The sequence below is a fragment of the Cyprinus carpio genome, chromosome A20, assembly GCF_018340385.1.
Source record: "Cyprinus carpio isolate SPL01 chromosome A20, ASM1834038v1, whole genome shotgun sequence".
In the NCBI taxonomy this organism is placed as follows: domain Eukaryota; kingdom Metazoa; phylum Chordata; class Actinopteri; order Cypriniformes; family Cyprinidae; genus Cyprinus; species Cyprinus carpio.
The window spans coordinates 2,546,369-2,561,770 of record NC_056591.1 but is presented as its reverse complement, the minus strand read 5'-3'; the positions used below and the strand labels follow the sequence as shown (position 1 = coordinate 2,561,770).

At 35.9% G+C, this 15,402-nt stretch overlaps 1 protein-coding gene across 1 annotated transcript in view; it reads left to right on the top strand.

Annotated features, from left to right (window-relative positions):
• smyd2b (SET and MYND domain containing 2b) overlaps positions 1–14,500 on the top strand; it is a 29,602-nt gene extending 15,102 nt beyond the window's left edge. Inside the window, exons 6-12 of the mRNA XM_042777363.1 lie at positions 645–712; positions 3,777–3,879; positions 9,266–9,376; positions 10,314–10,434; positions 11,790–11,964; positions 12,052–12,160; positions 13,573–14,500. Coding sequence (XP_042633297.1) covers positions 645–712; positions 3,777–3,879; positions 9,266–9,376; positions 10,314–10,434; positions 11,790–11,964; positions 12,052–12,160; positions 13,573–13,653 — 768 coding nt within the window. The 3' untranslated portion in view covers positions 13,654–14,500. The remainder of the gene's footprint in view (positions 1–644; positions 713–3,776; positions 3,880–9,265; positions 9,377–10,313; positions 10,435–11,789; positions 11,965–12,051; positions 12,161–13,572) is intronic.
• Positions 14,501–15,402: the final 902 nt, after the last annotated feature.

Below are 15,402 nucleotides of genomic sequence, written 5' to 3'. Positions count from 1 at the left end.
AAAAAGTATAGGGTGAGTTTTTCCCTATTGGATCTATATAAAATGTCATGCGAACTGAACATCAGAAATACTTTTTTTTTTTTTTTTTTTTTTTACCCCTAATGAGTTTGCATTCAACAACATCAAATGTAATGTTTGTTTTGACAATTTATTTATTTATTTATTTATTTATTTATTTATTTATTTATTTATTAAAGAATATTTTAAAAAAAATACTTTTAAATAGTAAAACACAATTTGATGAATAATGATGTGTTTGCCTAAATGGTCCTTGTTAATGTTTGGAACACTAAAGTAGATGAAATATATCCAGGAAAAATGCTCACTGCAGTACGGATATGAGATGTGGCCCAAAACAACAAATAATAAAAATGCTTTTTGGAATATTACACATCATTCTACCTATTCCCCCATAAAGTGTCAGTAATCTATTCTGTTACTGGCACTCTATGACACTCTATGAACATATTGTAGTGACAATTAGACTAAATTAATTTCTTAAAGCATTTTGCTAAATACATCTAAGCGAGCAATGGTAACCAAAGGGGTCTCCGCAAAAGGTCAGTTAATCACTTAATGGTCCAATTAAAGTAAACAGTTGTTTAGAGCAATGATACATGATGTGTTGTGTCTACTTTACACAGGTTCACTGTAACGGCTTTACTGTGGAGGATGAGGAACTCTCGAGCTTGGGTTTAGCTATTTTTCCAGAGTAAGCACAAGAAAACACATACACAATCTATATAATAAGACTGTTGTGTAATGAATAATCATATATTCTGCTGTAATATAGGGAACATTAGATGGTCCAAGTCTATTTCCAGCCTCTCTTGGACATGGTTTGTGAGCAGTCCTGAATGCTCATAAAATAGTGTCCTGCTATTTGCATTAGTGACTGTCACACACTTTAAATGGATTGTGTTCAAAAATGAGCTTTGCTTGATATTTTATTAGCAACTGATGCTATTGTCGGATCCCTGCAGAGTTTTTTTTCAATCCTGCGCCAACACACATGCCACATAGTTTTCACATAAGCCTGAAGGACTTTATTGGTTGGATCAGGTGTGCTCCAGCCCTCCAGGAACTGAGTTTGACAACCCTGCTTTAAACAAAACAAAGCAAAACCTGCTTAATATTTGCTGCTTAATAATTCTTTCGAACCTATGATTCTCTGATGAATAAAAAGTTAAAAAGAACAGCATTAATTCAAAATAGAATCTTTTCTAACAATATAAGTCTTTATTACCACTTTTTATCAATTTAGCATGTGCTTGCTGAATAAAAACATTAATTTAACATTAAATTAAAAACATAATTTCTCTTAAAACAAAAAAGATTTCTATTTTTACTGACCCCAAACTTTTGAACGGTAGTATATATTGTTACAAAAGATTTCTATTTTGAATAAATGCTGTTCTTTTTAACTTTTTATTCATCAAAGAATCCTGAAAAAAGTATCACAGGTTCCAAAAAACTATTAAGCAGCAAAACTGTTTCCAATATTGATAATAAATCAGCATATTAGAATGATTTCTGAAGGATCATGTGATAGTGAAGACTGTAGTGATGATGCTGGAAATTCGTCTTTGCAGCACAGGAATAAATTATATTTTAAAGTATATTAAAATAGAAAACAATTATTTTAAATTGCAATAATATTTATAATTACTAACATTTATTTGAAAAGGGACCATGTACAATTTTAACATAAATGTTTCCATTTCATGCATTGTACCGAATTTAGCCAGTGGTTTTCATCCGCGGTCCCTTGGCAGGTAATCATAATCACGGATAAACATAAGAACAAAACAACAAACATACAATGCAGTATTTCACAATATTACTGTTTTGTTTTTGTTTTTTTAAGAGTTTTTAAAGAGACTTCTTTAAAAAACATTACAAATCTTACTGATCCCAAACTTTTGAACAGCAGTGTGTTTTTAAAAAAGCAGTCCATATTAATCACTAATTAAATTATCAATTATTTCTGTTATTGTCAGTGACAGTTAATGGATTGATTATTTAAAACACAGATACTCGTGTCTTTTTTTTTTTTTTTTTTTGTAGAAATTAATTGATCTTGAAAATGGTTGCATAACTATGCAGTATTGCATTTAAATCCAGTATCTCATGAGCCCTGAAGCATCTACAGCATAAAGTCGTTGAATTAACCCCAGGAGCAGGGTTGAAGACCTATGGAATTAACAATATAATTTCCACATTTTTACTTTTCTAAGAGAACATTGCTAGTGCATTGAAATATCTTGCAGTGATATTTTTCTCATCATCTACATTAGAAATTCCTGTTCATATTTTTGCTGACAAAACAAAAAGTCTGTCAACAAACATTTTCATCATTAGTTTTGTTAACAAAATGAACAATGGACAAGAAAGATAAAACAAAACATACGGGGTTCTTCTCTTTTTTTTTATTTGTGCATCATCGTTTCCTTTCCTCACATCCTTTCCTCGCATCTTAGCTCCATCCCTTAGAATATAAGGGAAGGATACACCTGTGTATGCTCTCTCATGACTCCTCAGGAAGCTTCCTTGATTCTTGTACCTCGCAGTGCAATTAGAGAATTGAGATGCCCTTCAAGATGGCTAAGTTCGATTGGTTTCTGGATCATGTGCTGGAGGACGGAGCGAGGAAACGATGTAGCATCAGTTTTAGTATTGAGAAGCACCCCAAGTAATTCTGGCAAAGATTATTGATGTTTATATTATGGTATTGTTAAGGGCTTGATTTTGTAGGTCTTACAGCTTAACATAGCAAAAGAAAATGAAGGAAAGCAAGACATTGGCCAAGCAAATAGCCATGACAAACATAGGCAAAAAATGAGAAATTACAGAAAACTTGGTGTTTGAGCGAAATGAGAATTGGCTCAACTTGCAATGGAGGTGGAATTTGAAAGGAATTGACTATACTTTATTGGCCATGTTTCAAGTTGCATGGGAAATTTGATTTGGAGTGAAAAATCAAACAAATCATGAATTCTACAAATGTTATTGCATTCTGTTGTCTGTAAAACACAAGCATATTGGGAATCCATTTGCAGAGGTTTATTTAAGGAATAATCCAAGCAACCAAACTGACATTAAAAAAGGTAATACTTACAAAGTTACAACCACATGCCCCTTAACCCCAAAGTATACTTTGGTTTTTATATGTGCGCCAGTGTGTAAACGTGTACGCACAGTGCATGTGACATAAGTAAACATAAAATCATCACCAGCATTTTCATTACCTTTAAGCTCAGCTAATTACTTTGTCAACAAGGTTGTAATACTCTCCCGGTCCACTGTTTCACATTCAAAAAAGAAACTGAGGAGAGAGAAAAACAACAAACTGGAGATGGAAAACCACCAGATACCTGTGATGACAAACACTTGTTTGAGGGAATTAAGAAACCTGTGCTAGCACCTCTAGTTTAAGCAAATGTTTTCTCTTGTTCACGTCCACATTCCCAACATTGCACCGCTGAGTTACTGATTACAAATGATTATCAACTTAAATTGGCACAAATAACCCTCCTTACACAACAGTTTCAACCCAGCATTTCGGCTGAAAGCGTAATCCACCGTTTTGTGTACTTAGAGAAACATATCTTGGGATGTCCAAGTGGGGACATTTTGCTCCTTTACAGCCTTTTGTATTTACATTTCTATTTTTATCATTTACTAGCTCTCTAAACTCTCTGAGGTTCTTTATAACACTACTTTTATCCACTTTTCCCCTCCCACATTCCAGTATTGTTTTTTTGTTGCTCTTTTAGCATTGCCCTCTTGAACCACAGCTGCTGTCCCAACGTCATAGTCACATACAGAGGTATCCACGCTGAAGTACGGGCTGTGCAGAAAATCAGTCAAGGGCAAGAGGTCAGTATGCCACTGTTCTCTTATAAGTGTTAAAGTAGTGAAATTACTGACAAAATGTTCATTAACAAATTATTTCAGGGAACTCATTGAACAAGAGTTACAATAGTAACCATTACATTTCCTTTCTGTCAGTTACTTTTGACGTTGTGTCAAAGATCCAACACTAGTGGTCTCTATAAATGCCAGAACTAGCTGAACTGCATTATAAATCTATGGTTGCTCAAATGCTGACAAGCATGGCATGTCAACCAACAAGTGCACTTCACCTCCTTGTAACCTTCCAATATATATATATATATATATATATATATATATATATATCTATATATATATATATATAATATATATATATATATATATATATATGATATATATGAAATGAACTGCCAAATGAATGTTGTTTCTTCTGTTTAAATAATGTTAAAAAAGCTTATTTTTCAGCCTAGACCACCCTTACCGAAAAGAAGTAAACTTCAGGTTTATAGTAAGTAAAGTTCAAGTATATTTTAAAGTATACTTTATGTAATAAGTATACAAATATCAGTGTTCTAGTAGTATACTTTTACTATTTAAATACTCCTTGGGACTAAATTGGCCCACTTTCATATATATAAAAGTATACTTTTAAGTATACTTTAAGTATAACAGTAGTAAACTTTGAGTACACAACTAGTTTACATATGTTTTTAGTTTGTAATACTACTATACTACAAGTGAACTTATAGGTATACTAATAGTTTACTAATTAAATACTTGCATTTTTAGTTCACTTTGAAGTATAATCCCAGTAAACTACTAGTTTAGTAGTTTTATATTGCAAGTATACTCGTAAGTTTTTCTCAAGTGAACTTTACATAATACTTTAAGTATACTACTATGTCCCTATTTAGGTATTAATTTGTACATATTTTGTTATATGAATATCTGAACATAAAAAACATCAAACGAAAGAACAGTGTCTGCTTATAAACAAATACATTTTGTTCTAGCTTCATGCATTCTTTTTTATAAACACTTAAATGTGGGTAAGTTTCGTGAATAAAAAATAAAGAAATAAATAAACATTTTGAAAAAAAACCTAAAAAAAAAGCTATGAATTGGATTCAGAATGAGTCAATCAACACCCCAAAGCTCTTGAGCAAGGCACCAAACCCACAACTGCTCCCTGGGCACCGCAGCAATATGGCTGCCCAATGCTTTCAGGACCATGTGAGGGTCTGCGGGTCCAAACTCTAGGCACATTTGGTTAATAGAGTGGGCTTGTAGATCCCCCACTGTCTTTACAGAGGTGTCTTCAACTGACTGTAAAGGCTCTAACAGATCTCTCTGTATGACATGTAAGACCACTGAGAGACCCCAAGAGGGGATGAGGTGCCGTCTCTGAGGATTTAATCTACACGCACCCCTCCAGAAAGTAATAAGATTGTGCTTCTCTACCGATCTACCATTTACAGTGTTGTGATTTTCTGCTATCGCAGTCACATACACTTTCAAAGTGGATGGAGCTCTGTGGGTCTTCCCAGAGCATCAAGCAATGAACAAGTGCCACTTCAGAGCACATAACCAACTAATAGATCCTGCCTGAGTGGTTGTGATGGCCCCTTGAATTCCTCCTCGTTCCATGTAGGGACCAGCCATGAAGGTAGAGGTCTTCACGGGTCCAAAAATTCGTGCCCGAAACCGAAAGAGACCCGTAATGTACTACACTGAACCGACCCGGACCCGTCTATTATTTCAAAAGCTGGACTCGGACCCGTGTACTGTAGATCCGAGAAATGCCTACCCGGACCCGACCCGGACCCATCTATTATTTGAAAGCTGTACCCGAACCCGCCGGGAAGACACAGACCCGATTGTCACATATTCCAGCTTAAATTGCTATGACAAGTCAATAAACCTGTTGCGAAAAATACAACTTTTTGTCTTAACGTTACCTAATTTACAGAGCCGTAGTCTCTCTTCCTTGTACCTGACTGCCTGTGATGCATTACAATCCTCCGACAAGAAAGTTATCCATGTTATTCCTCTCGTTATTCCAAGTCCAAGCTTAATCCACTCATTATTTCAGCTTCAAAAATCCACTTGATGTCACGGTGACGGATGACAAATGCAGCTGTGCACATGTACATTCTGACTCGAGTTAACTCGCATTATAACTTCGACTGTTTGCCCTTTTGAACGATAATAACGACTGCTCGTTGTGTGCCATGGCCGCTGATGTTATTTATTTGCTATCATCTCTGTGCTCTCTGCTCTGCGTCGAGTCTGAATCTGACCACTAAAACTTTAAGATTAACGGTTCATTTATATTATTCTAAAAATGGGAGAACATGTAAAGCGCGGTTTGGCGGTCGAAGTCATTGCGTCCCTCACTGGTTGCCATAGAAACATGACACGCGCTTGAGACTGCACATGCGTGCTAGCTGGATCAACCTAAAATATGCTTTTTAACGCAATTTGAGCATCATAGAAAACATTCATGTGACAGTTCACCTCAGATTTTGTTGCTGATTTGAAATATATTAAATATGAGCATGTCAAGTCTGCAAGCATTATTACTGTGCGTGCACTTGCATTAACTCTGAGTCTGCGCGCTCTGCTTCTAACGGCAGAGAGAGAGAGAGAGAGAGATCGCCTTTTTTTTCTCTCACGCTTTTCTTTTCCTAATTTTACAAGTTGCAAGTTACAAAAAACACAAGCAGTGTCTGAACACGGCCGGGTGTTCGCCGAGTCCGATGACTCCGATCACATGGGTATTACACACAATGTTAAACAGACCCGGGACCGAAGTAATAGATTCGGACCCGACCCGGACCCGGCTGATCATTTAAAATATAGACCCGAACCCGTACGGGTCCCGGGTCGACGGGTCTCGGGTGCACTGTGAAGACCTCTACATGGAGGTTCCAGAGGTCTGGGCCAAATTGTACCCTGCCCCTGAGAAAGAAGATCCTTCCTCATGTTGATTTGCCAGGGAGGGGCTAACAGCATCAGCATGTGCTCGGAGCACCAAGTCTGGTTGGACAAACCGTGAGAACCTGTATTGCATCCTCCCTGAACTTGCACGACCTGTGTGTAATGAGGCTTACTGGGGAAATTCAGACTTGCGTGGATCTCTGTGACTGCTGTGTGCCAATGAACAAGTCCAAAGAGTACCATGAAAGCAGTGGGAAAGTCAGATGGTCCTCCATTGCCACCGCTTCCTCCAGGAAGACGCTGAAGTTTAGGCAACTCTTTGTTGCCTGTGAGAGATCATCCTCCATAACTTCAAGGATGCCCAGTTTCACTCCTCTTGCATAAGTCTCCTTTAAATCAGTGACCTAAAAATTATATAAATTAAATGAAAAAATGGTGGCGCAAGTCAAGTCATCTTTATTTATATAGCGCTTTAAACAAAAAAGATTGTGTCAAAGCAACTGAACAACATTAATTAGGAAAACAGTGTCAATAATGCAAAATTACAGTTAAAGGCGGTTCATCATTGAAATCAGTGATGTCATCATGCAGCTCAGTTCAGTTTAAATAGTATCTGTGCAATAATTTGCAATCAAGTCAACGATATCGCTGTAAATGAAGTGTCCCCAACTAAGCAAGCCAGAGGCGACAGCGGCAAGGAACCAAAACTCCATCGGTGACAGAATGGAGAAAATAACCTTGGGAGAAACCAGGCTCAGTTGGGGGGCCAGTTCTCCTCTGACCAGACGAAACCAGCAGTTCATTCAATTCCAGGCTGCAGCAAAGTCAGATTGTGCAGAAGAATCATCTGTTTCCTGTGGTCTTGTCCCGGTGGTCGTCTGAGACAAGGTCTTTACAGGGGATCTGTCTCAAGGGCTCTAGTTGTCCTGGTCTCCGCTGTCTTTCAGGGCTGTAGAGGTCCTTTCTAGGTGCTGATCCACCATCTGGGCTGGATACAGACTGGATCCGGGTGACTGCAGTGACCCTCTGACTTGGATACAGACTGGATTTGGTGGCTACGGTGACCTCGGAATAAAAGAGAAACAGACTAATATGAGCGTAGATGCCATTCTTCTAATGATGTAGCAAGTCCATCGGGTGTTATGGGAAGTGTTTCCGGTTCCGGTTTACCTAATTAATGCAGCCTAAAAATCCTTTAAAGGATTTGGATATTAGAAGTGTATTAGTATGTGATGTGTAAGCCAGGTTAAAGAGATGGGTCTTTAATCTAGATTTAAACTGCAAGAGTGTGTCTGCCTCCCGAACAATGTTAGGTAGGTTATTCCAGAGTTTGGGCGCTAAATAGGAGAAGGATCTGCCGCCCGCAGTTGACTTTGATATTCTAGGTATTATCAAATTGCCAGAGTTTTGAGAACGGAGCGTACGTGGAGGACTATAATGTAACAAGAGCTCTTTCAAATACTGAGGTGCTAAACCATTCAGGGCTTAAAATCTATACGATGTTTGATAGGGAACCAGTGCAATGTGTAAATATAAAAATCAAAGCTCAAATACACTCTTTCAAACAAAGCATGGTGCATTATGTGTTAATCTGATATAAACAACTGATGAAAGGAGCCCACATGGAAATGATGTCAACACCCATTTCATAAATGAATGGTGATCAGTTAAATTTGAGATGAACAAAATTTGAAAACCTACAAAACAAAAATCGCCATAGAGCCATGTTGTGTCTGTGATGAGATGTCTGTTGTCTGAAGGAGGGAGAAAATAATTTTAATAGTAATTTACTTCTGTATGATTACTTACAGATCATAATTACTGAGTGTAACTGAAAACGTATCAGTCATGGCAACGAGGGGTGCTCAGGGCAAAAATGTAAGGGCAAACTTACTATACATTTTGTTTTAAAAATGTAGGGACCAAAAAAAAGTATATAGTTGTTTAAAAGTATATAAATCATACTAGTTCATCAAAATGGCCCCTTATAATTCCCATAATGCTTTTCTTAGCATGTTTTTATGTGCGAGGGCAGTTCCTAAATGAGATTGTCTTAGCTCAAATTAAGTTGGCAGACAGTTTTTTTTTCTTCTGCCTTTTTTTTGGATGAACTTACTTGTGTGAAGCGTTGTTCACAAAACCCATCTTTTTTACTTCATGAAAAAAAAGAATTAAATAGAATATGTGTATTAAACTTAGTTGTACTGACTTTTCATGGATTTTCACTCAGCAAGTTTAAACATAGTCATTTACACTTTTTCAAGTTGGGTTTTTTACAGTGTAATGTGGTCATATGATTCATGAGTGACCATGCTTTTGGATTACCCAGCATGCCCAAAATCAATAGCAGGTAAAACTGAAGCTGTCGTGAACCTGTCTTGAACATGAATGTCTCATACTTTGCTGTTATCCTTATTGTTTTCTTTAAGTTACTGACAGCTTTCTCTGTACTTGCTCTGTGTGTGCGCAGATATATACCAGCTACATAGACCTGCTGTACCCTACAGAGGACAGGATCGAGAAACTCAGAGACATCTACTACTTCAGCTGTGACTGTAAAGAGTGCACAACCAAATCCATGGTGTGTGGAATGGATGGAATATACTTTGTTGCATTTAGGAAAATTTGTCTTTGACCCATTTACACAGCAGCCAGATACACAATAAACACATACAGACATATATAAATAAAAAATATAAATAACATAAATAATAGCAATAGTAAAAAAAATATAATATAAAATACATACTACAGTTCAAAAACATTTTAAAAAGCAAGGACTCAATAAATTAATCAGAAGTGATAGTAAAGACATTTACATAATTACAAAAAAATATATATTTAAAATAAACAATGTTCTTTTGCACTTTCTGTTTATTAAATAATCCTGGGGAAAAAAAAAATGTATCATGGTTTTCACAAAAATATTAAGCAGCTCAACTGTTTTCAACATTAATAATACTATTTTGAGCAACAATTTATTCTATTTGAATGATTTCTGAAGGATCATGTGACACTGAAATGTAATGACTTTAATGGCTAATGAAAAATTCAGCTTTGTATTTGTAAAACAGTATTACTGTTTTACAAAAATTCCCTAAAAACTAGTGTTAATTTTGTTTCCTATTTTTTATTTAGTCTTATTCCTGTGTCAAATGTAACTTAGTTTTTAGCCCATATTCATGAAAATTCTTAGTGCAAAGAGTTTCTCCTAGTGACAAAATTCTAAGACAATTCTTAGAAATGTGGGTGTTTCCTTTTACAATTAAACAAAAGATCCTAGTAAAGAAGAAAGTAATTGAGAAAGCATCTTAACCCTTAAAAAGAGCTCTTAATGTCCAAAATTGTTAGGAGTACTGAAAAGGACTTTTAAGAGGCTTAAGAGTTTCTTTAGCAGTGAAGAAAATCAACAAAATGTGAAGAGGGATAAGAAATTACTTATGGTTTTGTTTTATAATATATTATTATAATATAATATAATATGTAGAGGATATAATTTTGCTCATGTGGTTTTGTAGGATATGAAGAAGATGAACGTGCGGAAACTGAGTGATGAAATCAGTCAAAAGGAGATCAGGGATATGGTGTTTTACGCTCGGAAAGCCATGGAAGACTTCCGCAAGGCCAAACTTGAGAAAAATATCCTTTTTGACCCTTTTTACTTCTTGAAGTGTGTAAAATTGATTGCATAATTGCCGTGCTGCTTAATTGCTTCATTCATAAATCTGTCATTACAATACTGAGGTATCCAAAATATTATTATTCAACCTGTCCTCCAATCAATACGCCTGTATAGGTCGTTTGCCCAAATCCCTGAAATACGACCCATCAAAGCGTATACTACAATTGCACCCCATCTGCAAAAGGACATTTTCATATTAAGGTTTTCTACTCTTTTATTTCCATTGTAATTTGGGTTTCATGTAGCTCAGTTGGCAGAGCATTGCGTTATATGATGATATGTAATCATGCGATCATGGGTTCGATCCCAGAGAATGTTCATAAAATGTATATGCTCTATAAATCATAGTTTTGCATGATTTCTGTGAGGGGTAGTAGGTTTAGGGGTGGGGTTAGGTGTGGTCATTCGAACGAATAAGCCACGTAGTAAAATATGTACAAATTACTGTGAGATCTGTGTAAAAAAACCACACATTGCATTTAAATAAACACGTAGTTTGATTGGTAATGACGTTATATGTAATTTCATGACGACAGATGCAACACGATACTGTAATTTTTTTACGCCCGCTAGAGGGCATTTAACTTTAAAACGTAAATATCCACCTTTTTCCTCATCACGGAGGTAAGTCTATGGGTGAGACTTCTGTTTCATTAGCCTCTATAGGTAAATAACTAGGAGAATAACAACGTGCAGTAAACGGTAAAACTGTTTGCAGTACAAACCAGTGTGTTCTTAATTAAGATAACAGATCAAAATAATATGATAGGACACATCAATTGTCAATATCAAGCAGTAAAACAAACTGTTTTGTACAGCTAAAAATAGCTGGAAGCAAATGAGACCGGAAGCAAGACCCATAGAATTTACAAATGGCAGCACCCATTTTTACATCAGGAAAATGGTGGATAGGTCGTAATAAGGTGCTTGCACGTTTGACCTATATGGTCATTTTTTTGTTGGAGGACAGGCTCTGTTATACATTGTATAATTCATTTTTTTTTTTTTTTTGCTAAGTCAAGTATCACTATTACTACTGCGTATTGGGTTAAGATTTAGGAGTGAACCTGTCAGTTTTTTAAAACCTCAGTGTCTCAAATTATGCGGCTTTTTGAAGAGAAGTGTTGCTTTAATTTGTTCAAAGCCACATCTAGAGACCAAAATATTAAATGAATATAGCCACTTAGATCAGCTTTGCAACACCCTAGCAACCACCCAGAACACCTTAGCCCACCACTGAAGTTGTTTAGTCAAAGGTCATTAAATAATTTGAAGCTTAAGCCAAACATTTATTGAATCTTGACTCGTTCACGTCCCGCTGAGCTGCTAGAGATGTGTGAGCTCAGCATTGATAAGATGAGCACCGTGTTTGATGACGCTAACATCTACATCCTTCACATGATGTACCAGGCCATGGGCATCTGTCTTTTCATGGAGAATTATGATGGAGCAGTTAGATATGGAGAAAAAATCATGAAGCCATACACGTAAGAACATGCATTCATGTATATACTATAATATTGTGTGATATCTGTGCATATACCAACATATTAATGCCTGCTTTTTATCTGTAGTGTCCTTTACCCAGCATACTCTTTAAATATTGCATCAATGTATCTAAAGATGGGCAGACTCTACATGGCTCTGGACAGGAAGTCCACTGGCATAAGTGCACTTCAAAAGGTACAAACTCCCCCAAAACTGACTGGCCCTTATGTCATTCAATTCAAGTTTATTTGTAGAGTGCTTTTTACGATACAAATAGTTGCGAAGCAACTTTACAGAAAATTATGTTTCTACAATATTTAGTAGTAGCGTATCAGTGGTGACTGTCAGTTTATGTGTGTTATTTCTAACTGTCATTCCAAACCTGTATGACTCTCTTGTGGAAGACTTGAATTGTAGAGCACAAATCACGTTTTGGTCCCTTTTTAAACCTTTTGGATTGGATTTCATTGTGTGGAAGTTTTTTTGTATTCCATGGGAGAAAGTGTAGACAGACTTAAATTGTTGTTGCAAGGTGATGTGTCAATGGTTGTACCCAGTGTCAACACGGTGTTATGGGTTTGCAATTACATGAACATAAATGTGAGAGTAAGTGATTTATACTATGGCTTTTGAAATATAACAACAGAAACTATAAATATCTATTGATAATATCCAGGTTTTCATCCAAAGTTGCAAAACTGGAATGTTGCAGAAAACATTTGCAAATAAGCACCGTTTGCATCCAACAAGTCAAAGAGAGCAAAATCATTACTTCCTGATTAACTGGCACTAAATATCACTAAGAAAATTAAGAGAAGCCATTAATTATCATATGTAATAAATTATATACACCTCGGAGCAAGCAGACGAAACACAATAAATGCGGACATTGCTTTTGGAGGTGGAAGACAACTATAATAGAACACAGTCGTGTAAGTCTGGGAGGCAATTATACAGAAATACTTGATGACAGATTTGCTCTACAGTATGTTTTAGTGGGAGGACCAAAAAGGGTCAAAGTTTGGCAAGTTAGAATGGTCCTGCTGGTAGATATCGTAACATCGGGATGCTCAAATATTCTCAAAGCACAAGACATAAGTAGCATTGAAATGTAAAATATTTCATTACCTATTTAACATAGTTTAAAAATCTGCTTTAAACTATTAAAGTCTATAAAAAGTAGTAGTTTTACCAGAGTCAATCAATTGATTTTATGTACCTAATTTTATTCAAGCCCTGACCCAAGATTAGTTATAGACACACATTTCAGTGTTTCATGGTTTTAGTGGTTCATTGTCGGATTAACTCTCTTTCTGTCAAATGACCACCACTTTTTGGTTGTCGATTAAGCATAAAAACTATAAGTACAAATTTTTAAAACCTTAACTTAGATTTTTAAATCTACAGCTCAAATGTGCTAATTCTCTTCCAGGTTTTAGGACTACAGACAAAAGTAAAATGTTTATATATATATATATATATATATATATATATATATATATATATATATATATATATATATATATATATATATATATATATAATTCAATTATTATTTACTATTCTGTAGATGCCAGAAGTGAGTGATAATTCTGTTTGTGTTACAGGCGTTGGCCATCATGGAGGTTGTTCATGGAAGGGACCATACATATGTAACAGAGCTCAAACAGGAAATAAGAGGAGAATAATGTAAATAGTGTGTGCTGATCAGACTTGAATTTCACTTTATGGAGAGCCTTTCATCAGTAATATGCTTAAGAGGGTGATAAAGTATTTCTGTGTGAAATGCAAGTGTAACAAGTTTGAACAAATGGAAAACAAAATAAGTAATTCATATAATTTAAGCAGCTGGGCAATTAGAACAGTAAGAGCAGATAAACAGAAAAATAAAGCAATGATACCATAATCGTAGAACTGAGCATACATCAATACACACAACAGAAATCACAGAGAAATGAATAGAGGGACAGGCACAAGGAGAATTCCAGCAGGAAGCAAAAGAAAAGAGAGTTCTTTCAGGACCACTATCGTCAAAATGATTGACACTTAGCATAGAGTTTGGGGTGAGGTGAACTGAAGTGAAGTGTGGCTAAGTATGGTGTCCCATACTCGGAATTTGTGCTCTGCATTTAACCCATCCGAGATGCCCTGTTCTGGGCAAAAACTTTCTGCCCATCCATGCAGCCTGTCGTGAATGAACAGGGAGAGCATCAATAAACCCCCACCCCCCATTATTCAAGATAAAAAGAAGTCTGATTCAACGAGAAATATCAGGAAGCCAAGTCCTGAAAGTGGTGAAAGGTTGAGTTGGGGATGAAGGGGGTAATTTGCTCCTGAGCAAAAAGCTGCTAAATAATACTGAATAGACCGTATATAGGAATGCCATGATAGGCGTCGTATTCCTATAGGTAGATAGCTGAGAATCAGCCAATGCGAGCTTGACTCAGGTGACCTGCCAGAACTAATACTATACGCTTCATGTCTTAAACAGCTATGCTTCAACTCAGCACCACACACATACTGTAGTCTGGAAAACCAGAAGAGAAATAGAATGATACACAGCAAAAAAATCCAGAGTGAAATTAACTCTGCTGGGAGTACATGTGAGACCACACTCAAGAGTGTGAAAGTGTTAAAATATGAGTGTTAAATTAACACTGAATCAGAGTTAAAGTTAATGAGATAATTAAGTGATTAATTGAGTGATGATTGACCATTATTGACGAGACCTGATGTTAACGAGCAGAATAAACAAAGACGAAAATCACTATTTTAATGTCACCATTATAGTGGCCAATGTTTGCTTTAGTTGTGCTCTTGACCCTAAATATTTTAAAGTCAGATAAACTTTCATTGTTGATTATTGCGGCTGAATGATTCTTCAGCATAGGATTACCAGCATTTTGAATACAATCTGTGGAATTTCTTAAAAGTTGTTTGTTCAAAAATCTTTCAAAAGAGTCTTTCATTTAGACATGCAAACATCAAGAATCAACCTGTGAACCTCAACGACGGTGACAATCAAAAAAGCATGTTGCAGGAGACTTGTGTTGCAGTGTATTCTGGGTGCCACCTATCAAAATTCATCCATGGGTCCCATGATGCACTGTGACATGAATAAATTATTACCTGAATTGTCTTAGTAACTTCCTTTATGTTTTAGGCTTTAAATAAGTTTCGTGATTCAGGTCAAATAATTATTATGTAAAAAACATAACTAATATCACATAATCATGTTTTTAATTTTGCTCGTCTTTCTATTAAAACTGAGTTATAACAGCCAAACCAAATCTAATTTTAAAAACTTAAGGGTCAAGAGCCCAACTAAAGCAAACACTGACCACTATAATGGTGACATAAACATTTTCAATTTTTGTCTTTGTTGATTCTGCTTGTTAACATCAGGTCTCGTCAATAATGGTCAATCATCACTCAAT